General features: G+C 45.1%; 1 protein-coding gene across 3 annotated transcripts in view; it reads left to right on the top strand.

Moving 5' to 3' along the window:
* Window positions 1-22,118, top strand: part of mlphb (melanophilin b) — a 30,735-nt gene extending 8,617 nt beyond the window's left edge. The window contains exons 3-15 of one of the 3 annotated variants that reach the window (XM_076747154.1): window positions 3,809-4,030; window positions 4,933-5,072; window positions 8,890-8,945; window positions 10,546-10,638; window positions 11,098-11,239; window positions 11,574-11,818; window positions 14,762-14,845; window positions 16,621-16,914; window positions 18,456-18,605; window positions 18,681-18,749; window positions 19,064-19,112; window positions 19,511-19,605; window positions 20,999-22,118. In XM_076747154.1, coding sequence (XP_076603269.1) covers window positions 3,809-4,030; window positions 4,933-5,072; window positions 8,890-8,945; window positions 10,546-10,638; window positions 11,098-11,239; window positions 11,574-11,818; window positions 14,762-14,845; window positions 16,621-16,914; window positions 18,456-18,605; window positions 18,681-18,749; window positions 19,064-19,112; window positions 19,511-19,605; window positions 20,999-21,025 — 1,666 coding nt within the window. In that variant the 3' untranslated portion in view covers window positions 21,026-22,118. The remainder of the gene's footprint in view (window positions 1-3,808; window positions 4,031-4,932; window positions 5,073-8,889; window positions 8,946-10,545; window positions 10,639-11,097; window positions 11,240-11,573; window positions 11,819-14,761; window positions 14,846-16,620; window positions 16,915-18,455; window positions 18,606-18,680; window positions 18,750-19,063; window positions 19,113-19,510; window positions 19,606-20,998) is intronic. The other 2 variants (XM_076747156.1, XM_076747155.1) reach the window with 2 other exon arrangements.
* Window positions 22,119-26,427: the final 4,309 nt, after the last annotated feature.

Raw genomic sequence — 26,427 nt, 5'->3', positions numbered from 1 at the left:
TGCGTGCATGAATGAGACAAAAACAACAAAGCAGGGGCCAACTCTTTTACAATGGTTCATAAAAGCACTTCAGTATTGCCAGGAATATATCCTCTGCTGCATGTGACGTGTCTGCACGGACGTACCAACAGCAGCACGTTAAGAAAAATACAGGAGGCGCAAGAACTCTGAAGGGCAGCAGTCGTCAATTAAAGCTGCACTAATCAATACTTTGATACCAACAGTGTGACTGAGTGAAACGTGAAAGGGGTCAGTAAAAGGACAGAGAACGATCAGTCAGCTCCACAGAGCACAGAAAAACCATTGATGGCACAAATAAGAAACGACAAAAATAAGAAAACAAACAACAACAGAACACAGTTACGTGCAAACATGGAGTCGTTTGTCATTGTGCCTTTAAATTGAACTTTAGGCACAATGTTAAGTTTTTATGTGTTTTTAATGTGCGTGGCACAAAAACTAAAAGCAGATTGTTTTCACTTTAGCGTCTTTCAGCTCGTTGTTTTGGTTTTATGGTCCACAGCTTTGCTGCTTTGCTTCAGTCTCGCGGCTCTCGTCGGTGTAACAGCAGCAGCAGGATTCCCGGCTCTCGTGATCTCGTGAATCCGGCTGATTTGCAGTCTGAGCAGGCAGCTGCTTCCAGTGCTGAAGCTCCGATGAGACGACTGTCAGCTACCTGCTGCACCGAACAGCAGAGAGTTAGCAACCAGCTGGTGGACGAAGTGAAGCGTTTAGCAGCTAAAGAGTCGGATAGTTTCCTCAGAGGTGTGTGGAGACCAGAACAGAGCTAAAAGGAAAGTAAATATTACTCTTTAAAGTATTTCACATTCGTCAAGGGAGCAAAAACACACATGCAAATAGATGCTAATATGGCCCTGTGTGTGTTGGATGTGTGACCTTTTGGTTGGAATATGTGTGTAAATTTTGCCCAAGAGGCCAAAAATCCATGAAAGCTGCTTTGATGTTGTTATTGCGTTAAATTATATTGTTTATAAAATTGTTAGGTTGTAAATGGCAAAGCAGTAATCAACAAAAACCTGAGCAGTAGTCATAAAATCCTGTTAGTTAAACAAAAACATCCACTTCTTTACACACCGGAGATGTTCCGACGCTTTCAGCCACGTCTCAGTGAAAAACCCTGAACGCCTGCAGCTCATCAGTGATCAGCGGCTGGCAGCCCCTGCAGAGGGCGCCACTCTCACTCTGGGGAAGCCTTTGCACTTGTCTTTGATATCTGACCTTTCCAGCCATGTATCAGTGCTTGGAAGGCCTGAAGTTGCCTACAGCACACATCTTATTTGAATCATAGAAGGGCATCTTGTATACCAGATCAGTGGGATTTGATGTTTCAGAGGAGGGCAGATTTAACAGATATTACTTTAAAATCACGTCGCTAATGGCCAGCAGCTGTATCTGCAGAAGGTTATGGGATACTTACAAAGTATCCCATTTATCCCAATGATCTGGGCCATGATTTAAAAAGCATGGCCTAGAAAGAAAAGCTTTAATAAACAAAAAGCAGCCTCTCATCCTCTGTGGGTGTTTTGCCAGACTCCACCCACGCTGTGTGACATTTGGGATTTGTTATCTGAATTTTTCCTTTCCGCTACTGTCAGCATCTCGCAGCGCCGAGCGAGGATGTCGCCGCTCCAACAATCAGCGCAGGCTTCAGCTTCAGACTTCGCTGAAGAGGATGGTCCGACTCAAAGCCATGAAGTCATTCATGACGCGTGTGAGCAGCTGCCAAGTGCTGAGATGTGTTTGTTTGAACAGGATTTGGCTTCACGTCTTCGAGTTTTTCAGTAGAATTTCGCTGAAGTTATTGCAGCACTTATTGCACTGCTCAGGTGTAATGGTGAGCTGAAGACAGAGTGTTTTCAAATGTTAGCACTGAGCAGTTTTACTCATTCCTACAAGACATTACTCACATTAATGTGGAGAAAACATTTCAGTGAAGTAACAGATTCTCGTCTGCTGACCCAGAGTCTGCCAACAACAACAAAATAATGCCTGTTTCTGTGGAGGAGTCATTAAAGGCTGGGATGGATGTTTTGCTAATTGTGATATAGTTTAAACAGTAAAATGTGACTGTAAGGTGTCACTGAATAATTAATTATGATTAATAACAATTAATAGCAAACCATCGTCGGTGAGAAGCAACCAATCCTGCTCTTTTCATACTCTGTGTGACAGAACTTTATTTTTTTCATGCATGATTCATCAACAAAACCTTTATTTATTTCCCTGAGTAATTACACTAAGACACAGGAACAAACAAAGGCATGCGAGACTTTTAGAAGTATATTTTTTGGGGGGAAACTACAATGTACTCACTCAGCAGGAAACATGATTAGAGGAAGAAGGCCTATAGGGAGACACGTGCACAGGCTGCATGAATGTACAGACAGATAAATGCTGGAGGAGAGTGCACTGAGTGATTTATGAACTAGAACACCCGCCGCTCAAACAGCCACTCAGCTTTCTTCTCAAGGTTTTGCTTCAAGTATCATAAATGCTTCAGCAATTAAGGCCGTCGTCTATGTAAATGATTTCTTTTCTTATAACTAACTGAAGCACTAAATGTTTCCTGGAGGAGCTCTGCAGGTTTTTCTGCCTTTGCTGACTTTTCCGAGTAACGAGGCTGACATAATATTTACACAAAGCGTCCAAAATGAAGCCGTGTGCTGCCACCCGTGTGCTGACAACCATGTCTTCACTCATGATTGTCAGCCAGCATTTTGACTCATAAGATCTCTGTATAATGAAATGGCATAATTTTGGTTTTTTTAGCTGTGAAAACATAAAGTGAGTAATAAACTAGACGTTTAGCTTCAAATGTATTCCATGACAGCTCCACTTCTTGGGGAAATGGGCCTATTTGCTTTGTTTCTGAGATTGAGATGAGTTGTGTGGGACACTGTTAGGTTAGCTTAGCATAAATACTGGATCCAGGGGGAAACAGCTAGCGTGGCTCTGTCCAAAGTTAAAAAGTGCGCCAACAAGCGGACACAAAACTGACTTATTTTATGAGCATAAACAGAAATGTAAAAACATTTTGATTTGTGTAGTTTATCATCTGCTTAGCATTTCTGTTTAGCCTGTCAAGCTAAAGGTCTGATAAAGTGAGCGTTCAAAATGTTATTTAGAGCTTATTTCTGCAGCGAAATGGAGCAGCGTTGTTAGTGTTTCTCGGTTTCTGAGTTGCAGCCGTTTCTGCTGTGTGACCAGCCCTGCTTCAGTGTCACATGCAGACTTTGGTCAAAGGTCATTTTGATGTCAGGGTTTGTGTAACCTCCTTTACACGAACAGTGAAGTTTAACAATATTAGAAAGTTAATACAGGACACTCTCCGGTGATGCTACAGATGCAGAGTAAAAAGCTGTTTCTCTTACCTTTGCACATAAACCTGTCACTCGAGGATGCATTCAAGTCATTGACCTTGGAGAGACGTATTAATCTCTCTGTTTGCAGTGAACAGCTGGTTTTGTCTCATTTTTGCTGGCACATCTCTCATGTTTTCCCTGCTTTTTAACATGTGGTCTGGCTCCTCACAAATGCATGAAAACAATGATTGATGGCATCTTTTTGGCTCTGCAGTATGTAATGTCATACAGTAGACGGAGTAATGCTCCCTGGAGAGAAAAAGGTGAATGACAGGCGTCATGTGTGGCCTTTGCTGTTCATATGACACCAAACGTGAAATAGGGTTCATTTTGTCTTATTTTACGCTCGTTAAAAGCAGTTTGTCTTTGTCAGGTGACAGAAATAATAACAAACTCATCCATGTTTCCAACCTTGTTTCTTCTAGCGAGCTTAAGACCAAGATTGAAAGAGAAGACACCAAGAGGGAGTTATTGGGCAACCAGACCAGCCTGACCGAGTCATACTGCATTCGCTGTCTCCAGCCCTTCAAGTTCCTGGTCAACAGCAAGCGCCAGTGTCTGGACTGCCAGCTCTACATCTGCAAGGCCTGCAGCCGCTACAACAAGAAGGAGCTGGGCTGGGTGTGTGATCCCTGTCACATGGCCAGGTAGGAAATGACAAGTTAAAAACATTAAAGCTGTCGTAATTCAAGGCGAGGCCGGCTCAGCGGCTGAAAGCTGGTTTCTCTCAGGAAGCAAGAACTCGATATTTCTTCTTACTTCCTTCAGGTGGTCGTGTCGAGAGGTAAGAGAGAGGCTTGACACTACCGGGCACATTAGCATCAGCATTAGCATTTTTCCTTTAACTCTCTCCATTTTCAAGCTAATAATTTCTTTGAAGCATACGTATTGCTAGCCATGGTGCACAGCTCAGTGCGCTTCTATAAGTCTGAGAGCCCAGTTTTAGGTGTGAACATCGTTTGACATTTCTTTGCTGTCTGACACTAACTGACAAACGAGACTTTAAGGAGGCACTCATCTCGATGCTGACACATCAAGAGTTCAGTAAAACCTTCAGTGAGCTTGAAAGCCTCATAAGTCAGGAGATGCAGTTGAGGCGGCACATCTCATCTCATCTCATCCCTCTGGACTGTACTGGTCCTTGACCTCCTACAACAAAAAGCACCAAACGCATCCAAGTACAAGCTTGCAAATGGATGACAAACATTAGCCACACATGATGGATTTCTTCATCAAACCATCGTGCAGGCTTTGACTGCACACGCAGCTTTTGATGGACATGCTAGCAGTTGCCGTTTCAACAGGCACAGACAGTTAGCACTGGTCCCAGCTCCATATGTAACCGTTATACTGGTGTTTACTCAGATGTGGATGTGCACTTTGAAGCCGTGTCGCTGAGTTCAGCCAGTGTCTGGAACGTATCATGCGATGCATCTCATGCTTAAACCTGCGTGAATTTTCTTTGTTGGCCATAGCGCTCAGTGCCTTCCTGCCAAACAGGCACATTCGGGTCTTTTTGTATTGATTCTGTCTCCGTTTCCTTCAACAGGGTCCTCAAGATCGGCACTTTGGAGTGGTACTACGAAAACGTGCGCACCCGCTTCAAGCGCTTCGGCAGCGCCAAGGTGATGCGGTCGCTCTTCAAGAGGCTGAGCGGAGAACACAGCTCCTCTCAGAATCACCTCGAAGGTGAGCCGACACAATGCTGTGAAAGGAGATTTTAATACTCATATCTCCCTGTGATCATCAGAGCGCGGTGAGTAAGTGATGCCTTTACGTAACAGATACTGTCAGTGTGGCCTTTCAGCGCAGAGATTAACCCTTCACCTGCCGACTGAAGGGCTCGCTGGTCAACAATCAAAGAGTTTTTCTGGGCAGCTGCCAAGTGGATGTCTGTATGAACGTGAAGCAGAGCGAAAGGTTACAAACGTGGCAGCATGTCAGCTCTCAGGTCAAGGTTGCTTTGAAGGGGCAACTTTAGCAAATTTCCATCTGTTCCACTCATTTCTTTACAAGCCCTCGGGAGGTGCTGCAGGTCAGATGGAGTCTGCCAGAGCGGCAGAGCATCGCTGCGAGTCTGCCGCAGCTTACCAGAAGAAATCCTCAATAAATGAAAGGCTTCGAGGAGCTTCAGCAGCTGCGTACTGTACTGCAACTGCATGGAAAATATGTCTCAGCCTTTCGGATCACACTGCATCTGAAGATTGGTCAAACATCACCGCGACAAGTTCAGCGCATGTGTGAGCTGTATCAGGTTTCAAGTTCAAGAACTGGATTTACTAATCCCATAATTATCAGTAATTCCGAGTGAAGGCAGCCTAAATATTCCCAGCAAACAGAAAAATGTCGGATGTTCAAGTCCAAACGCAGACATTATCAATCTGAATGCTGTGCTGTTCACCAAATCTCAACCCAGCGGAACACATATGGGACAGATAGCGCTGCCCATCAGCGTAAAACACACCAAAGGAGGGAACATGGTCTGAAACAATGGCGGTCAGCGCTGAAGCTGCTCTCACTGAGACGCTTCATGTCGCTGTTTTTCTGTCATTTGTCCCCCATCTGTCTATGAGACCCTTCATTTTTGTGACACTGAGTCACAAGAATGAAGTTTCCTGCCTCTTTTTCAGATAGTGAGCAGTCAGACTGCCAGATCTGTCACAGGGATTTAATCTCCTCCATCTTTCCTGTTTTTCCGGCTCCGGCTCCTCACAGCTGTGCCGAGTGCTGTCACCGGCCGGCCTGGAAGCAGCTCGGGCCAGGGCCTCCTTAACTGACCGCTGCGCTCGGAAACTCAGCCTTGAGGGACATTTACGCCGCCTGCTGCGCCTCTGGAGACATTATTAACAGAGATTCTAATGTAGTGAAAAGTCCTGTTAATGTTTACAGCTTGTGATTAAAGTCTGAGCAGCTCACTGTTTGAAGTTGCTCGCACACCGTTGCCAATATCCTCCGGCCACACCCAGAACAAGTTAAACAATTGCCCTCGAAGCACATTGTATTTAAGCTTTCAGCGTTATTACACACAGCAGGTCTCCAAGTGAGATCACCAGGACATCAATGAGTTATAAGGAGACAGCCGCGACTCCTGGTACTGCTTACGCTGAGTCACCCTGGAGGATTTTGGGAAGTCAAACAGAGCGAATTGGTTGGCTGGCTTAGCCCAGCGGGCCTTGTGATCGTCCAGTCACATGTCTCCCATTCTGTGCCTGGACTCCTGCAGATCTCCACCAACCAGAAGCAGAGAGGAGGAGAGAGGGAGAGAGGGAGAGAGGGTGGGCGAGCGAAAGCCTCTGTTTGTCGTGTATTTGAGTGGAATCCAGCGCGCACAGATGCATGTTCCAGCCATGAAGCAGCCATAAGGAAGCATGTGAACAGATGCATTATGTTTAGAATGATCAGCAACTCATCACATTCATGTGACGGCCTGGATTAAATTCAACATGCATGACTGCGCGCTCACACACACACACACTCTCACACACTCTCACACACTCTCCTGCTGTCTTGTTACTGTATGTATTCTGCTGTGGTCCGCTGGGCCCCCAAAGCTCGGAGGGTGTCATCCTGTGAGCACAGTGTCTTTGTGCACACGGGGAAATGCAACACTGACGCTCACAACAGCGTCTTTGTTCACATACATTGCATATAAAAGGAGTTTGACTCCATTTCTTGGCGCAGCCCGACTCCTCAGTTTAATGGTGCGACTGCTGCTTTGGGTTATTATTTTATGTGGAAAGTCAGGACTACCTGAATTATCCCAGTTCACTGAGCTATTTATTGCAGCAGCATAATGGCAGAATTGTGAACCTCACCTCTTTCATTTGTATTGTAGAAGACGGGAGCAAGAAGGTAATCAAAACAAATCAGGTTATTGGATGATTTATGAAACTCAGGCAGATAAGTCGTGTTTCCTTTCATCTTCTCTGTTTTCCAGAGACTCATGAACACGATGCACGCCTCAACGTAGGCTAAACTGAATGATCTGAATCATGAGGAAAGCTCACACATTGTTTGCAGACAGATATATATTCAGATTTTTAGATATTTTATCCTTCTTTCCCTTTTATTTAAGAGCTTTGTCACGCAGAAGGTGCCCTTTAGCATCTGTATGAGAGCTAAGCTTTCAGCGATCTCCACTGTAAACCCATCCACCATAACAAGGGAAGCCCAGAGCAAGGTGATGTAGGATAAAGGGCAAAAAGTCAGTGTGTTGATGAGGTTTTGGAGAGCAGGGTTTAACTTATTTTAACTAATGTAACACGTAACTTACATACTTATATAATGAACATTACGTCGGTCACATGTGTTAATACACTTATTCTAACCAAAACATGATCTTTTGTAAACATAACCAAGTAGTTATGTTGTCTAAACGTGACCAAACTGTGACTGCTTCACAACGTGGACTGGCTTCCTGGCTTATGGCAGGCGTCTCTTATAGATGCTAAAGGACACACATTCTTTTTTCCCTTGGGGCCCCTTAGAGGCTTAATCCAGCCGTGTGTGTGGTCCTCCTGGGATCCATTCTGGAGCCACATTAATGTTTAATAACCAGTATGCGGCCTAGCGTACATCCAATAAAATGTATTCAGAATATTAAATTAATTGTAAACAGAGTAATTTCACATTTTAGTGCTGGATATTCACCATTACATTATCAAAATGATCCATTTGGACGCTGCAGTTTTGAAAGTGGGTATAGTGGTTTGGGAACAGGCCAGAGGTTCTGGTGAGGCTGGCAGAGTCGAGCTCGTCTGGCTTTTATTCACATCAAGAGCAGAAGAACGGATCAGGGAAGCTTGATTCAGGCCAAGTCAGCGAGCTTTATAACAAAAACAGTGCTAATTGTTACTGTTATTATATCATTATCAGTACATGTCGTGCTAATAGTTGTAATAATGGTGTTTTTTGGTGCTTTTCGTGTCCGCTCTTCTGCAGAGCAGCGAGTGTTCACAGTTGTTCCTGTAATGTGGAACAAGCTGTTGTTCTGCACCAGCTCCCATCTTTTCCCACTCGTCCGCTGATCTGCGACGCTCGGTCTCGAACTTGTGCATCTCCCTGCAGCCCTTTCTGTTCCCACTCTCCCCTTCCTCTCTCCATGTAAGAGGGAACTGTTACACACAAATGCAACTCACTCATAAACACTCTCATAAAGAGGCGCTGAAATCACACAGTGTTCCTTGTTTTGCCTCCTGGAGCTGTGCTTGTTGTTGCTAGCTGGAAATAAAAAAGCATCTGATTTGCTGCAGGACATGCTGTACATGCATCCTGCTGCACAGACAAAGGCCATTTAGTTAAGAGTTACCTCACGGGTTTGAAGGAGGTGTAACCCTTTACACTTGGTTTGCATGATATGAGTCTTGGGGGGGATTTGCAGATGTATGCACGCAGAGAAATGCCCGATGATCTTATTTGTGCACTGCTTTACTTTCCAGAAACCACACGCTTCACTGCACAGTGTCGTCCGTTTCTGAAGCTCTAACATGTCTTTCTTCTTGATCAGCAGACGGATATGAAGAACACAGCATGGATGCTGCAGAGTCACAACACGACAAAGAGGTAGCTCGTGTTTTCAGTCATTTTGTCTGGTGGGTGAAGAACTGGTGCATGTGGTTCTTCCCCTCCTTGTTACTAATTGCCTGTTTGCTTGTTGAGCAGATTAAATTAAAAGTCATCACGCAGCTGTTTTGCTGTAGTTGTAGTGAGTTTGTGGCCAGCAGAAATGATTCCAGTGATATGCATCATAAAACAGGAGGCAGATATCAATTTGTACTCAGACAGCACAGCATTAGTCGCTCTGGTGGTTTTCATTGGCAGTTTGTGTTGAGACCTCATGTGGAAACCCGTAAACAATACGTGATTCCCTTCCCACACCTGACATGGATCCTGATCCTCCATTGAAGATGCTTCAGTGAGGGAGACTGAAGCTCACTTTCACTCATGTTCAATCAGTTTTTTCTGAACAGCTGAGACCTTTCAAGGCTCTGCTGTGGTCAGCGCTGACGTTGGACATGCTGACGGGTCCTTCCTCTGTTGAAAAGCTGCACGGGTTATCTGCGTGATCTGGACCCGCCCTCATGACCAGCTGGAATGCTTTGACAGTTTGTGACGGCTAAGGTTAGGCACGGTCGAACCGGCAGTGGCAGCGGTGTATTGTGGGTAAATACCAGGCTGTCATACGTCATCGCACACATGAAAGAGTCAGAGCAGAGTTGAGGGAGACTCTTGTTTGAGTCCTGAGATTGTAAAAAAGGGGCACTGAGTCCCCTGGAATTCATCATAAAACCAAAACTACTATTGTTTATGCCACGGTCTCTGTGTAATGTGGGAGCCGAGCTTTGTTTACTCTCAATCACTGCAGCGGCTGCTGAGTAGAAGAACGCTGACGGGACTCTCGGCCTCTCTGGGTCTGTGGACGCCTTCCCGTAGCTTCCAAAGTGACCTACAAAGTTTTATTTAGACCTTATATGATTGGGCTTTTGATGGATGTTATTAAAAGACAGACTATAAGAAGGCCAAGTGAAGCCTCGTGCATCCCCTCTTTGATTTTCACTTCGACAGAGTGCCCTCTACTGGTCCAACCAGAGCACTGCCTGAATCACCTCTGACTCCTGGACTTCAACTCTCCTGTCAGCTTCACCTCCTCAGAGAGTTTTCAGAGCCTGCAGGGATTCAGCGTGTTGCTGAAGGATCAGCAGCACAGAGCTTGAACCTGCGTCTTCAAAGGCGTTCCTGTCTTTCAGGCCCACAGAGCCAAACAGCAGATGTTCTCAGAGGCTCATTGAAAATGCAGGTTGTTTGGTAACACTTACCGCCGTGGACCCTCGATCGCTGGAGATCCTCAAAGGCTCTTCTGACCATCTGCATGAGAAATATTCTGTCTGCTGCAGGTTAAAAGAGAGTTTCACAGACTGAATATTTTCATCCAGATGGTGTTCGAGGCAGCACCTTCCCAGTATCAGTGTAATGGTAATGCATGACATCATTTCTAAATGCTTTTTTTAAGTAATTGTGCTTGATTGTGCTTAATCAGTGCATCAGTGTGGGGATGTCTTCGGGGCTGAATCGTCTCCTCTCCATCTTTTCATTGACACCATCTTTCTCTACTCTCCGCTCTCTCGTCTGCTGGTGACGGTGTTTCCCTTTCTGCTCTCCAAAGATGAAAAAGGCCAAAAGGCGGCTAACTGTTGATCCCATTGATTTTGAACTGGGCTGTGACTACGTCATGGAATCGAGAGGCCGACCAAAGCAGGTAAAGGCTGGACAACCCCAGAACCAGCTGTTCCCATTCATACAGGGAGCCCTCTGTCTGTCTGTCTGTCTGTCTGTCTGTCTCTCTGTCTGTCTGTCTCTCTCTCTGTCTACCTGTCTGTCTGTCCGTCTGTCCGTCTGTCCGTCTGTCTTCAGCTTCTGTCTGTCTGTTTGTCTGTCTGTCTTCAGCTTCTGTCACATTGGTGTTGAGCACTGTCATTATTCATCCTCATCTCTGGCCACAGTACACCGGTCGTGGACAGGGCGCGTGTGCACAAACACGTCGTGTCAGCTCGTTAACAAAACAGCATTTTACCAAATGTAAAGAGACACAAGTGGCATGAAACCAAGACACAAGGGCGTCACATGGGATCAGACTCTGCACTGTTTTTATACCTTAAAAATGAACCTATTCAGCATGTCACCGCAGCAGTCACCTCTCTCCATCCTCGCTCTTTAGGCCTCGGTCTCTCAGGACATCATGGACGTGGACGTAGGTGTGAGGGAGTCGATGCTGGCTGAGGCTGACATGGCCTCTGTTTTCCAGCAGATTCTGGAGGAGCGACACGACGGTCTGGGCCTGGGAATGACTCCACAGCACGGTAAAGAGAAAACAGGTCAAATTCACACAGGTATTTAGTCATTTCAAGGTTTTCTTGCTGTCAACACAGGTTAGCTTGCGACAGTCTGCCAATGTTCTGTTCACTAAATGAGCTTGTTGATTAGTTAAATAAAGAGCTAAGAGCAGCTATTCTAAGATATAAGACAGTTTACTGTCCTCCGTTACTCCATCCATCAACAATGTTTTCAAGATTTGTCTCTATTTTCTGTCTGTGCAGCCACTTAAAGGTGCAGCTACTGTTTCAGTAAAGGTGTATTGCAGTCATAGGCTGCAGGGTTAACGTAAGGCTGACGTGCACTTCCATCTGAATCCAGATGAGCTGGTGTACCCGGACAGCCGCACCGTTCCGTCGCGCTCCGTGTCCCGGCTCAGCTACTCCTCGTGTGGCAGCGGGAGCGCCTGGGGCCCCCGGTGCAGCAGCAGCAGCTACCTGCCCGGCCCTGATGACTCAGAGGGGGAGGAGGACCACTGCCAGCGCTACCCTCTCTACCAGTCTCACCTGGACCCCCTCAGCCACACCTCCCAGGACAGCCTGAACTCACCCAACCCTCCACCACAGGTCTTTGAAATCAGTCTTCTTTCAGTCATCATTTAAAATCCTCATTACATTATGTTGATTTGGCTTTGTGGGTTAACACAAGTCTTTGGCTTTGTTATATATTTTGGGTCCAATCTATACTAAAAATCAATACTACCAATAATAAATCATGTTTTGAGTATTGACACTAGCATCAATACCAGGCACGGAGACAATGAACGGCAGAGTATGAAATGAGACAGTTTGTGCACTAAAGGTCACGTGTGTGTGTGTGTGTGTGTGTGTGTGTGTGTGTGTGTGTGTGTGTGTGTGTGTGTGTGTGTGTGTTTGTACATGAGTGAGGCAGTGATGAGCGAGCGTGAGGCAGCAGCCAGTGAGACAGAGAAGGTCAAAGTTCACAACATGTTGTTGTTTATCATCAGAGGCTGTCTTGTTTTCTAACATGCGCTCGACAGGAAACATTAAGATGAAGTTTGATGTTATTAATCATCAGCTCACAAATCATGACATGTTTCTGCCAGCTGCCTTTAACAGTGTCAGTATCAGTGTTGATAGTGGTGATTCTGCTGGTTTTCCTTCATATAAACCAGTCTGTGGCCTCGTGGACGCCTCCTCTGATCAGCGTGTGCACACATCAGATATTAGAGATGTGACATTCATAGTTAACAGCGTTCAACCTTCTTGAGCAGTAAGTTCCCGTCACTGCACAGATATTCTGTCTGATAGCAATTAAATCTACGGATGTACGTTCACGACCCATGTGGCTTCCAATGACAGAATATAAAGGTCTACTGGGTTTTCTTCCCTTGTCCCAGCTTTGGCACAAAAATGGTGGAAATGACTGACTTGACTTGGCAATCCATTGGATTTTTAATATTTTGTTATATCAGAGGGTTTATTCAGGGGAAGAAAGGACAATGAGAAAAATCAGCTGACCTCATGGTATCGCTCTGGAGTGCTGGAGGGAATGTGCTTCATCAAAATGAGCAATAAAGTAAAGTAAAGACCATAAAGATCATTATTAAAATTAGAAACACATTATTTTTTCTGTTTGGGTTTTACAAAAAACAAATAGTTTGGCACATGTATGATATGATCAGTGCAATAATTAATCGTGGTTTCACGTTTCTGAGAGGCAGCTGCTCACAAACTGATTGTCTTTTTGTTATTCCGGTTCTTTCTAGACACACACACACACACACACACACACACACACACACTCACACACACACCGGGCTGACATGTTGAGTGATGTACGGGCAGCAGCTGTGAGATCAGAGGGGTAACATCTATTACATCAGCGTCTATTTATGTGTCCGCGTACGACTCAATCCCTGGAAAGGATCTGCTCATGTTCACGAGCAGCAGATAGAAAACACACTTTGTTTATCGTCAGTTTGGCGGTTTCTCTCACTGCCGCCGGAGATCAAGACGTCTACATGTGTCCTCGTCCTCCTTTCGGGTCCAACTCAGATTATCTGAATCCAAAGATGTCCTTTGAGGTTATTAAAGATAAGAGTGTGGAATCAAAGGAAGTGATTGGGCTTGGCGGTGGAAGGCAGCCATGAAAACACGTTGTCGGTCCCACCTGGCCGCGCTGATCGGCCACCTTTGATATCTGGTGTCATGGCGGATTTGTCTCACAGCTGGGCAGACAGCAGAGAGCCCAAACATGTGCCTGTCAGACATCACAAATAATTCTCCCTGCATGAGCTTCGTCAGACACCAGTGACTCACCGGCAGCGTGCGGGTGTCGCTCTCTGTTTGTTTGACTCTGTTTGAATCTGGAAAACATTCAAGGCCCCCAGCGAGGTGGAAAGTCAAGTGACGTATTCGGTTCAGTCGTGTCTGTGGAACAAGGCATCGGCCAGACATGGTGCAGAGCAGAGTAAAGGTGTGTTTACGTGTTTAATACACAGGCGACGGACAGATTCAAGGAAAAAGCTGCATAAAAAGGCCTGAACGCATCATGTGAAGACAGACCGAAGCTGCTGCTGCTCCGCTAACATGCTGCTAATGCTAAATCAGCAGCAGTCAAAGTTCAAAGTTCACCGGCGGTCGAGGCGGTCAGGGATGAGTCGGGGTGACGTGCAGCCGTTTAGACTCAGACCCTCGGCTGATCTGCCACATCAGGACTGAGCTGACGTGGTTGGATCAGATTCGATAAACAGTGGCCTGAAAACACGAGTAAACAACAAACAAACCGTCATCAGATTTGGATTTGTTTAACTTAGCTAAAATCTCATTGGCTCATGGAGGTGTATGATGTCACGTTTTGGCGACGAGGCCTCGCCAGCTTCAAACCACGACAAAGAACAACAGAAAAAAACTAAAAACAGGGACGTCCCAGCTGGAAGAACTGAATTTGATCTCATTTTGGCAGAAAATTGAGTGTTCATGTATGAAAATACATTTCAGGACCTTTGAACTTGGAATATTCGATTGGATTGTTTGGGAACAGGGTCCAGTTTTAGGTTTGGGAATGCTGAGAATGAGGGAGGCAGAGCTCAGGGCACGGAAGCCCCCCCCCCATCACACACACACACACACACACACACACACACACACATCAAAGATATGCCTCATAACTGTCTGCTTGACTTCCTTCCTTTTACTTCACATGTGCAGAAGGAAAGCTGTCCAGTACGAATCGTTTCTAAGTGATTTATTTTGTTTTTCTGTCAGGATTTCAGCCATTTTAGAGACGACCCTCTCAATTACTGTCAAATCAGATTTGGGGATGAGGTGATTTGCCTGTGATGAGACCATGTGAACTTCATCACGAGGGTAATAAACTGAAGGCCGTCTGTACTGAACGGGGAGTTTCTGCACTGGCCTCATATAAAATGCTTGTTTTGAAAAACTACACATGTTCCTTTAAAGTACCAAATCTCTGTGCTTCTGTTTCTATTCACTGACATTTTTCTGTAGTCTTCATCGCCTCACCTCCCCGTCTCTCTCCAGATCACCGACCTGAACAGACGCGTGTCAGCCATCGAGACCTTCTTGAACCACTTGGAGCAGAAGGTCACCTCAACATACGAGCAGGTAAATCACAGCTTCCAGGTGGTCATCAGCTCGTCATCAGCCAGCTGCTGCAGGAGGAGACGCTGGGAATGACACGAGGAGGAGAAGGAAATGCCGACCATCAGCATGAAGTGCATGTGCAGTGCAGCGTACTGTGTGATGTAACAGTCCTGTCCTGCTCCTCAGACTTCACTTGAACCCTCCTGCACACTTTTTTGCTGCTCACACAGCTGATGTTAATTAAAGTCTGTGTGCAGAGGGAGAGCAGACGGGAAATATACTGGGACTGGGCCTCATATTCACAGCCTATACTGGACCCCGAGCGACTGCCATGTTTCCATATAGCTGCAGCCGCTCGCTTGTACCTGTTAGAAAATGCGCTTTCTGTATCCAAGATAGCGACTAGCTGTTGAGCATATTTAGCAGCTAAAGAGCCAGATACTCCTCACGCTGATGATCTGCGTCTGCGGGGGTGTTTGCAGGGTCATCTCTGTCGTCCGTGCTGAGTTTACAGCTTGTTGCCCCCAAATGGACAAAAAAACTAATCAATGCATCAGCAGCAATTCAAGCGTGTGACCTTCCTCTAACCTGCTGGTAAAGCTAAACGTGACCTGTGGGAAGTGTTTCCTGCTGCTCATTGTTAAAGCACTCTGTCTAAAGTCCAGATCAATGTCATCAGTCAGCGAGCCAACCCACAAGAACAGCAAACTGTAAACAAGCACAGAACTTCAGCTCTCCTCCTAATTAGCGGCTGTTCGGCTTCAAATGAGACCAATATTTAATAGACTCATGCTTTTCCTCTTTCTTGTGGAAAACCACAGCTTAAATCAATTCGCATGCAGCCGCGTTCGGCCGGTTTTGTCAGAGCAGAGTCTGCACGCAACATGTCTGAGTTCAGGTCCGCCTGATAACTGCAGAACAGGAGCGTGCTCGTGCTGTCATGCCTCCGTGTACGGTGTGATCCATTCACCTTCTAGACCTGCCAGTTCCTGTTCAAGGTCACAGCTGGGCCAGTTTTATCACACACAGGCAGTTGACCGTTCACCCCGGCCTACTTACTTCCTGTGACTACGTCTGTCGGCCTTCCTACCTTCAAACTGCAGAGTTTACAGGAGTATCAGAGGCACATTTACAGTTCAAGAACTGCACAGATGGCCTTCAATTTCTTATAAGCTTCTCATTTAAATTTTAATCTGCAGCCAGAGTTTGAATGTGAACCGCAGAGTTGGCGTTAATCAGCTTCAGCTGATAAAGTGATGGTCACTGGCTAAAATGAGAGGTTTGCTTTTGTTTACTTCAGAGTGAGAGTCTGAAATATGTGCATGTCCCAGGCAAAACAGCATCCTCTCCAGATGCTGAGCCACAAAAAAGCCGTGTTGTCTGAATGCAGGAGCTTCGTTGTTCTTGTGTTGCATGCTGAAGGCAGTTAGTCCCAGTCTTATAGTGCAGTGTAGTAGTAATATGGTCATTGTTTTATTTTCTCCTGAGATGTTACTCAGGTCTCAGGCAGCATGTTTGGCTGCTGTTGCTGGAGTGTAAACCGTCCCAAACAGATTAATTTTTACTCTAAAGTCTTCGGTAGCAGTGTGGTTCCCATGAGTGTCTGTACTCTCACATCATCTGTGATCCAGTAAACTAATGATGTTAATTATCTGGAAGCAGCATCAACAATGAGATTCTACTGTTCTGTAGGTAGAAAGCTAGCCATGCATGCTAACATCTTTAGCTCACATCGGAGCAGATTCATGGTCAGTGTCCGACATCAGCACCTTCTGATCTGTTTGACTTTGACTCAGGCTCCTCCGACTCCAAGCAGCACCTCTCCTCTTCCTCAGTGGGAGGACGTGGACTCGGAGGAGCAGCAGCTGAGGCGGAAGCTGCATGAGATGACGGACAACATCAGCGACCACAGCCTGACGTCTGATGAGGACGAGCCCAGCAGACCCCTGTCCCCCCAGGAGATCCCAGCATGGAGGAGCCCGGAGGGGGACGCCAAGCCCTCGAGACTGCCTACCAGACCCACATCCAGAACCAGCATCAGCATCTCCACGCTGGAGGAGGATCAGCCTCTACAGGTGGACTCTGAGAAGGTAGAGCTATCCGTGGCCAAATTAAAGAAAGCACCAGTGCAGGAAAGGATCCACACACGAGCATCCTGACTCAGATTAACACTTCATTCAATGCCAGGAAGTTCATTAAGAACATACACGCTGCACATCTGGATTGTTGCACATTCTGCGCTTTAACAAAACAGCCTGGCTCATGAAATTTCATACCACCTCTGCAGGCATCCAGCTCAGGCACATACTGTAGTCATAAATCAAGCCACTCAGCCTCACTGTTTATTTTTCCTCTGCATCCCTCCCAGACTTTCTGAAACGCAGAGCTGAGTAGAAGAATAGCTCCTCTTTAGCTGCTCTGCTAAGTTGTCTGAACTGTTTTCTCTGGCATTTCTTCCCTTTAAAGTAGCAGAGCTGCAGCGCTCGGGTGAGTCATGATATTGTGGTTTTTTTGTGTCTTTTTACTACAAACCCGTTCAAACTGCCTGCACTCTCTTAAGGACCTAACATATTACATAACTCTAGTTTGTACAAGCAGGAAAACGCTCTCCTCTGGGGTTAGAAGCTAATAAAGCCAAAAGTCGTGAAGCTGACTGTCTTATTTATGACTGAAGGGGGCAAAGGTCAACCCGTTTTCTGCTCTGCTTATTATCAAACCAAACAGCCTTTTCTGCTTCGCGGGCCGTAGTGAGCTGCGAGCGATGACTTACCTCTGCAGGATAAGCTGTTTATGGAGGAGGAACGGGGCTGCTGCTGTTCATAAGATAAATACTGAGAGCGTGTTCCTTTGTACGACCCTGAACGCAGCAGAGTTCGGACTGAAACATAAATAAAAAGAGAATCATTTGCAGACAGACTGTGTTTACTGACATCAGTGCTCCTGAGCTCATGCTCCATGCTTATCCAATCACATGTTCACAAAGTGGTGAACTCGCTCCATCCTCTGTGAACGTCTGAGTCTTTCCAGGACGCTCCTTTCATACCCAATCATGATCCTCTCACCTGTGACCAATCAGCCTGTTTACCTGTGGAATGTTCCAAACAGGTGTTTTTGGAGCGTTCCACATCTTTCAGTCTGTGAAACGTGTTGCTGCATCAGATTCACAATAAGAGATATTTACAGAAATCAATGAAGCTGATGAGGAAGAACATGAAATGTATTGACTTTGTGCTGTTTATGACACAAAGGATCAGAGTTACCACATTCGGTTTATGTTTCTCACAGCAGAACCACATTTTTGGAGTCGGTGTGACATTAGTTCAAGCTGCTGCTGAGGTTGATGTAGAATAAGATTAGATGAACTGCAGCCTGTCAGATAAGGGTGCTTTGGACTTTTTATCAATAAATTGCTCCATAACAAACTAAAATTCAAGCGTTTTCTAACCTGCCAAGTGATGAAAATGACGGCTGTTAAGCAGAAATCACGACTGGTTTCTCATCTGCCACCTCTTTGTCTGAGGTTTGCTAAGTTTACGTGACTGGAGCCACCTGTTGCACTAAAAACGGTCAGAGCTGAACAGAAACCACATGCAGCTGATACTCTTTTCACTTCCTCACAACTGTCTCGTAGAAAAACCTTTCAACGGAGAGTCTGGAGAGGAGGTGGCGCCCTCTAGAGGACGGCTCAATGGAAAGCTTCAAAGGCTCCACAGCCTTACTGGTGGAGCTGGAGGACCAGGTGGCACAAGCGGCTGCCAACGTCCAGAACGCCCAGTGTGAGGTGAGAAAACCCAGCAGCTGAGCTCAAAGCTTAGCCGACGTGCTCACTGACTTTCTCCATCTTCACCCCAACAAGGTCTCTTACATAGAAAACAGGATTGCTGCCCTGAACGCTGCCGGCCTGCCAGCGGATAAAAGAAGAAAGGTAAAGACATTTCACTTCGGCTCGTTTTGTTTGAGGCTAAGCCAGAGTTTCAGTCAGACTGTCTTATTTAAAATGCCTCAGTCAAATCAAACCAGTGCACAGGAAGCAGAGCTGTTCTGAGGCCAGACTCAATCTCACGCTTTGACTCAATGACTTCACTTGTCCGCCTCGTAGATTCAAATCAACCAGGAAGAGCATTTCTCTGAAGAAACATGTTTCTACACTCCAAGGTGCCAAAAAGGCTGATGGACCATATTTTTTCCCACATCCTCACTTCTGTACTTCTGTTTGTTGCCCGTTTTTCTGTCTTCCAGTCTGCAATCCCGATCCAAGTGAGAAGACTTTCCCACAACTTTCCCACAAGTAAGACCTGACACTGCTGCCCTTGAGCCTCATCCCCTGAGCCTCTCCACTGACTCAGAACATCTTAACCTTGTTAAACTGGGAGAACATGATGATCTGTTTTGTGGGCTGGTGAACACTGTGTCCTATTGTGCTGCAGCTTCACTTTTCCCATCTGTACATCACAAACTCAAAATCCCTACATGCAGGATTGTACTATAAGTGGTAGAAGATTTTCAGGAGAATAGTAGTTATAAAAAACATTTCCAGGGTATTAACTTAGTTTTTGTTTGCTCTATTGGGGAAATTTGGACTCAAGTAGAATTCAATTGAGGAAACCACGTCTGACTTTCTAACTGTGCGAACATTCAAAGCGATATCTACCAGAGCATGCATGTACAACTGCTGTATGTTTCCAGACCAGGTGGACAGGTTTGCGAGGAACTCCCTCTACAGGGGCTCCCTGACTCAGAGGAACCCAGTGGCCAAGCCCAAGACCAGGGCTACCTCTGCGGTATGAGCCCGCTCCGCGCTGCTGGGTGCAGGAAGAGTTCGTTTCCAACATTATAGAGCTCATATTTGGAAAAACAGGAGCCTCACTTAACAAAATCAGAGACTGCTTTAGTCTGTGTTAAAGGAACAGCTCTACGTTTTCATGCTGAGAGTTAAATGAGAAGATTGACGCCACTTCCATGTCTGCACGTTAAGCAGAGAGCTAGAGACAGGAGGCAGTTAGCTTAGCTTAGCATAGAGACTGGAAACAGGGGGAAACAGCTAGCTGGGTCTTTCTAGAGGTTAAAAAAAACCTGAAAGACGAACACCTTAGGAAGTCCAGCATGCAGTGAGAAGTCAGTTTTAGTGAGCTTTAGAGGTGCTGTTACGTAAATTTTGTCACTTTTGCACAGATGCTAAGCTAAGCTAATTAGCTAGCCTTATATAATGTGTTTCCCAAGCTGCTGCATCATTGGATCTATGGGATCATTGGATCTAAATGGATCTATTGTTGGAAACGAACTCTTCATTGACTGCTGGATCCGCTGGTTTCAATCAGGCTTTTTGAAATGATTTGAATTTTCTTTCACTTTTGCTTCCTCTGTTTCAGTCAAATAACAAATTCTGTGCCGTTCTTGCGTCGTTGTTTAGATTTCTTAATCACTTCTTGTATGAATGAGTGTGTTTTTTGCACTGAAAACATTAATGTGTGCACATGCTCGGGCCTTTGGTTCTGCCTGAATTTAGATGAAGCAGCGTAGATCCTGTAAACCATTACAGGCTGAACGAGATGAGGGGAAAACAACCAAAGTGAAAAGTATACGGCTGTTTACTGTGATCTTAATGTGTTTTAAACTGGTGAGGATTTAAAACACATGTTTGCATCACAGATCTGTCTGAACTGTTTCCACTGTCAAGACTTGTGAGGTTAAAGTGCTTGAAGTTAGAGATTTGAGCCACAGCCGTGCTCTGCGCTTCAGGCGTGTCAGCGAACGGACACGTTCAGCAGAAACGCAGCAGGGTCGTTGTCTCGGAGCCGGGCTGTGATCCAGTCTCCAGCAGACCAGGACCAGGACTGCTCACTGTTCAATGAGGACTTCCTGTTACCTCTGATCATCACTGTCTGCTTCACATCCTCATGACATTTTAAGATGAGCTTCAGTAGTTCCAGAGTATTTTTAGACGTGACTTTAAATCTGTGGTTAATTTCCTGTTTCTGCTCTTCTCATCATTCACGGCTCACAGTGATCCATCGGCACACAGTATAGACCTGTTACAGTCCTGCTGTTGTTGCTCTCAGTTGCTATGAATGATTTCATGTCTAACAATGAACCCAATCAAAGCATGAATTGATTGATTATCTAATTATTGATGGAGCAGCCAATCATGGCCTGTCTGTCTGTGTCTGCTTGCAGAAACCGGTAATGACGCAGGGCTCATGAGGAGGAGGCTGAGCGTCATCTGACCGACGACGTCCTCTCACCACATTCATCGTTACAGTTTGAACATCACAGCTTCTGATAACTGGGACGGGAGCGCTTATATTTCTATTTAAAAATATATTTTATTGTCATATTACTGAGCTGGATTAGATCCACACCATATTTATATATACAGCATATGTTCTCGACACTAACATTTCCTTCAGCTTAAATCTGTAGTTATTTATTCTAATGTTTATTCTAATGATGAAAGCATGAAACAAAACATTATAAATGACATTATTTTTCTTTGACAACTGGTCCAAAAGCAGTGCAATAACAAACCAGAACCACTTTGAAGTACTTTAACTTTTTACTTTAATATCTTCATGAACAAGTTAAGCTACTATCGCTGACAAAGACTGAGCTCCTTGTAAAATCTGAACGATATAATTCTACATATAGCGAGTCTAACATGGTTATTTCATGGTTTCCTGATGTTTAGGAGTCAGTTAATAAAGACATCTGTGCACATTCCTTCTGTCTGTGTGCATTATGGAACAACATCTAAAAGACATTAATGTTAAACTCGTGAATTTTCTACTTTTCTATGTATTTATGCCAATAAGAGCTTTAGAAAATTTGACTTTTTACTTCTACATAATCATTGGTATTACACTCAGCAGCACATCTGTTTACTCGACTTGCATGAAAATGCTCCTTAAACTGGGACTGTGGTTCATTTTTCTAAACTCACAAGTCTCATGTTAATGTCGTTTTTGGTGCATTTTGCCGTAACGCAGCTGTCTGACTTTTGATTTGAAAATGGTTTCATGACTTGGTGACAAACTAAAGGAAAAATTGAAGAGTGGAGAAACAGAAAAGCTTCATGTTGGGCCCAAAGAATCAGCGGCTGCTTTAATGAGGATGATGATGGAATAAATCGTGTCCTACGGTCTTTGAATCCATCGCCGTCTGTGCTTTTTAAATGAAACTCTGCTTTACTTTATTCTCCGTTACACTGCCTCAGATCAGCATGTGTTTGTGCTAAAGTCACGACAAAGCAGATTATCCAAGCTTCAGTTTAATCACGTGTGTTTCATTCTTTGAGCAGGACCACATTTTTCTCGTTAGTCTTATTAAATTATTTACAAACCAAGCTGATAATGTCATTTTCTCTTTCTTGTCCTTTTCGACCTCTTTCGTACTTTGTGACCATAAATCTCTCATCAAACGTTGTTTATTTTCTGCAGCATTTCCTTTGCTGCCTCTGTAACTGCACCGTCTCACCATAACCTCAACAAATCAAGCGTTATTGTCATACTGGTGCAGCGCTCTGAGGCCTCTGAGGCATTTACACTCGCCTGTTCTGCTCCTTCAGTGTGGGATCGTCACAGAATCCTCCTCTCTCACATGTTATTTGTCGGTCTGTCTCTTGAATCCACAGACAGGATTGAGTCTGTGTGCACGGGACAGAAGCCGTCCTGCTCCTTCAGATGTTTTAGGAGATGAACACATATTAAAGTAGAAATACACAGTATTTTCACACTTATAACATGAATGAACTCACAGTGTACGGATATATTTTTGCTCATGATGTGTGTCAGTCAGGATCTCAGGTGTCGTTTGGACTAAACAGAAGAAGAACCGACTCGTAACCTTTGACGCCGCCATGACTAAACAAAACAAGAGCTACAGACAATTCAACTGCATCGACATAAAATTCAGTAAAAAGAACTCGTTTTTACTTCAGACGGCGTTTAACTGATGGAAATCTGACAGATGACCTCTTTAAAGTTTGACCTTCATGCAGATCCAACAGTTTCTTGATGTTTGGTGGTGCTGTTACAGACATGCTGCATAAGGCAGGTCATAAGAGACGCTGTGTGCTGATGTAGTTTTGACACATGGGTGACATCAGCGTGTGAGCGCTCTGCTGCCTCCTCCTCCTCCTGCTGGAATATAACGTGATGCCAGACGCTCGGAGGTGCATCCACCTCACAGAGCAGGTGAGAGTCCCTCTCAGACCCCTCAGGAGGACCGCAGGACTTCAGCAGGATCTGGTCTGGTTCAGTCTTTCCTGCACCTGTTCGGCTCCTGCGAGGGGATCGTGAAGCAGCCGGCGAAGTTTGGATCTGCAGCTCAACTTTCTGACAAGAAATCTTCCAAACAGTAAGTTTCCCATTTTCATGTGATGCTTCTAAGTGAGAATCAAAGTCGAGTGTTGTTCTGATTGACAGCTGAAGCCAAAGCAGAGGCAGGAAGTCAGTTCAGAGCCAGTTCAGAGTCTTCTGAGATGAAGGAGAAAACATTCATCCAGAGTGCAGACGGCATGCTGCTTCTCCTTCTTCTTCTTCTTCTTCTTCTTCTTCTTCTTCTCCTTCTTCTTCTTCTTCTTCTTCTTCTTCTTCTTCTTCTTCTGTCTTTCAACCAGCACATTCTTTGGCTCAGTTCAGCCATCGTTACCCAGTAAATTCATTTTGGCATTCGTTTTAAAATGACATTCATTAAACTGACTTCAAAACAGGAAACTCCTGTCTGCGATGGAGATTTACGACCTTCTCCTCTTCCTCCTCTTCAGCTGCAGCATGATGAACACAGTGATCCATCAATGATCAGAATCCAATAATATAAAATACATTGTTATGAAATGGGTCATTCTGCATAACGAGCACTTTTAATTTTAGTATTTTGAGTATAATTTCATTACTTACTGCTGCCTCAGTAAAACATTTGAGTGGCTCCTCTGCTGATTCTGGGTCAGATGTGCCTGACTCACCTTTGTCTGTGGCTGCAGGTGGAGCTGCGATGAGGCTGTGTGCAGCGCTCTGTGGACTCCTGTTGATGCTGAGTGAAGCTCTGAGCGGATCCCATCGAGACGGCTCCACCTTCACCAGCAGGAGTGAGACATCCTCTCATTAACGACCTCACCGGCCATTTTTATTTCATCCCAGCAGTTCATATTCCAAAACGTGTTTTTTTAATATCTTTTTACTCTATAGATCCACTTTTAAACTCGTTCTTGTGTGGCTGTAAAGAAACCATTCTTCGCTCATACTTACACTCACAGTGGAATAAATCATGTGAATCATGATCATGTCACATTACAGCAGACACACTGTCGTTACATCCTGAGGTAACTGTTTGTAAGACTGACACGTGGTGAAATGTGGGCTCTGTCTCTGCGTCCTGTGTGTCGTCCAGATCCAGACATCGATGCCTCCTGGTACACTGGCAGAGGCATCAGACCGGTGGGCAGATTTGGCCGAAAAGCTGCGAGAAGAAATGAGCATCTGGCTTTCATCACGGCCCAAGTTCACCGACCAACAGCTGACAGTAAAGGCAGTGTTTGGATCACACGGTAGAAACGCAGCAGATGACTGAATGTCTGCGCGTTTTTCAGCGTCCGTGTTGCTTTTGTTCGTTTGTGGGGGTTCGTTAAGAATCCACACTGAGATTTAGGTGTTTTCTAACATGTTGCATAACTTTCTTTTCTGTAAATGTTACGTAAGGTTGTTTTCTCCTGTATGATGTCACGGTTGGTTTTAAGATTATAGTTCAACACAAAGTATTAGGAGGGCAAAGATGGAAGAAATGGCTTCACAGACAGTTTCAATGAGCTGCATGACAGAATGAAGTCAGACTGCTGCAGAGGTGGGCTCAGGCTTTAGACTCCACCGTGGATGTCAGGGCTCTGCTGCAGGGATCTTTACGGCTGACGTCCAGCATCCATGTGATGCAGCAGTTCAGAGAAACATGTCCTGTGTGTCAGGGCCGCGTCCCATTTTTGTCCAGTTGATGATCAGCTGCATTAATCGTGAATCAGGTTGTTCACCTGTGACACAGCAGACACACGTTTCTCTTGTAAAGCTTGAACTGTGTGAAGGTGCATCAGTGGAGAAATGAAAATGTCAGTAAGAGCTCGAGCTGTAAACAGAAAAGGAGGCGAGGAGGAGGAGGAGGAGGAGGAGGAGAAGGAGGAGGAGGAGGAGGAGGAGGAGAAGGAGGAGGAGGAGGAGGAGGAGGAGAAGGAGGAGGAGGAGGAGTGTTTGTTTCATTCATTTCTGACGGAGCTTTTATTCTAATGTGAAGGCTGAATGAAAACGTGGCCTCGTGTTTCATCCTTCATGGATAAGCATGTGTTCAGATCCTTTACTCAAGTGTTATCTGCAGAAGGAACTTCAAGTGTGACAAGTAAAAGTACTCATGTTGCAGTAAAATGTACCGTGTCAGAGTTTTTCTATCTGCTGTTTGTGGATTCACATCGAATCGTTCATGTGTTTGCTGCATTTTACTGCTCATTTGAACTCCTTTATGTCCTGCTGCTAGTTTAATCTGCAGCAATGCATCATATTCTATAAGATCATCACATGTTTGTCCTGTGAGAACCTCTTATCTCCAAAAGGTTTGATGAGCTCAGAAAAACAGGCTGTTTTCAGCTTTGTGACGATGCTTTTTTTTTTTTTTTTATTGAGCTGAAGATGGAGGAGAATTTTCTCAGCCCATAAAAGAACACGTCACCCTTCAGTTCAGCACAAACATTCAAAGTCAAAACATCTGGAGATACGTGGTTTTCACTGGACAGGAAGGCTATGACAAATCGGAATCTAAAAGGGTAGAAATAAAGAAACATAACAGTACCTCGAATTTGTACTTAAGTGCAGTACTGGAGTAAATGTACTGAGTCACATTCCACCAGTGTTCACTGAAAAGAGCTTCTCAGCACATTTCAAACCCACAGTCAGAAGAACTTCAGCATCAGTTAACGTCGCTCTGCATCCTTCAAATAACACTGTATCTGAATATATATATATATATATGATGTACATAATATTGTTTTTTCCTCACTTCTCATTTGCAGCTCAGTGGTTTAAAATGAGGAAAACTCGCCTGAAACAGCCACACTGACGCGTTCTTTACATGCACAGGATTTATGACGACCCAATCATTCCCATCTCATTCTTTGTCCGTGTCATCGACTCAGCGTGAGGCGTCTCTTTGTTTCTGTGAGGCATCCAATCCAAACGAGGGCCAGCAGCCCCTCAGGCCCTACAGAAGCAGCTCGGTTTCAATCAGCACGAGCAGGCCTGCTTTCAGTGACGATTATCCTCTCAGCGACGCTTTAAATCACCAAGCAGTAAAAAGTTCGCACAAGGAGAAAAACTGTTGTGTGGATGCAGAACACATGAGGGAACATTGTGCAAAGAGCAAGTGATTGACTGCAGGGGGGAGTCACTGGTATGGAGGCTTCAGCCGGCCAAAGGCAAGCAGAAACACTATTTCACCCAGTGCCAGCAGAGTCTTTGAAATGCTGGTGTTACTCCAGCAGAGAGACAATATTCTCATTATTTATGACGGCGTTGTCATGAGTTTGATCCAAAGCGCAGCAGAGTCCTTTTTATCACATATTTACAAACGTTAGA

Source organism: Chaetodon auriga, chromosome 13, assembly GCF_051107435.1.
Source record: "Chaetodon auriga isolate fChaAug3 chromosome 13, fChaAug3.hap1, whole genome shotgun sequence".
NCBI classification, from domain to species: domain Eukaryota; kingdom Metazoa; phylum Chordata; class Actinopteri; order Chaetodontiformes; family Chaetodontidae; genus Chaetodon; species Chaetodon auriga.
Note: the sequence above shows the minus strand (reverse complement) of the source record. Positions and strands in the feature narration are given on the sequence as shown.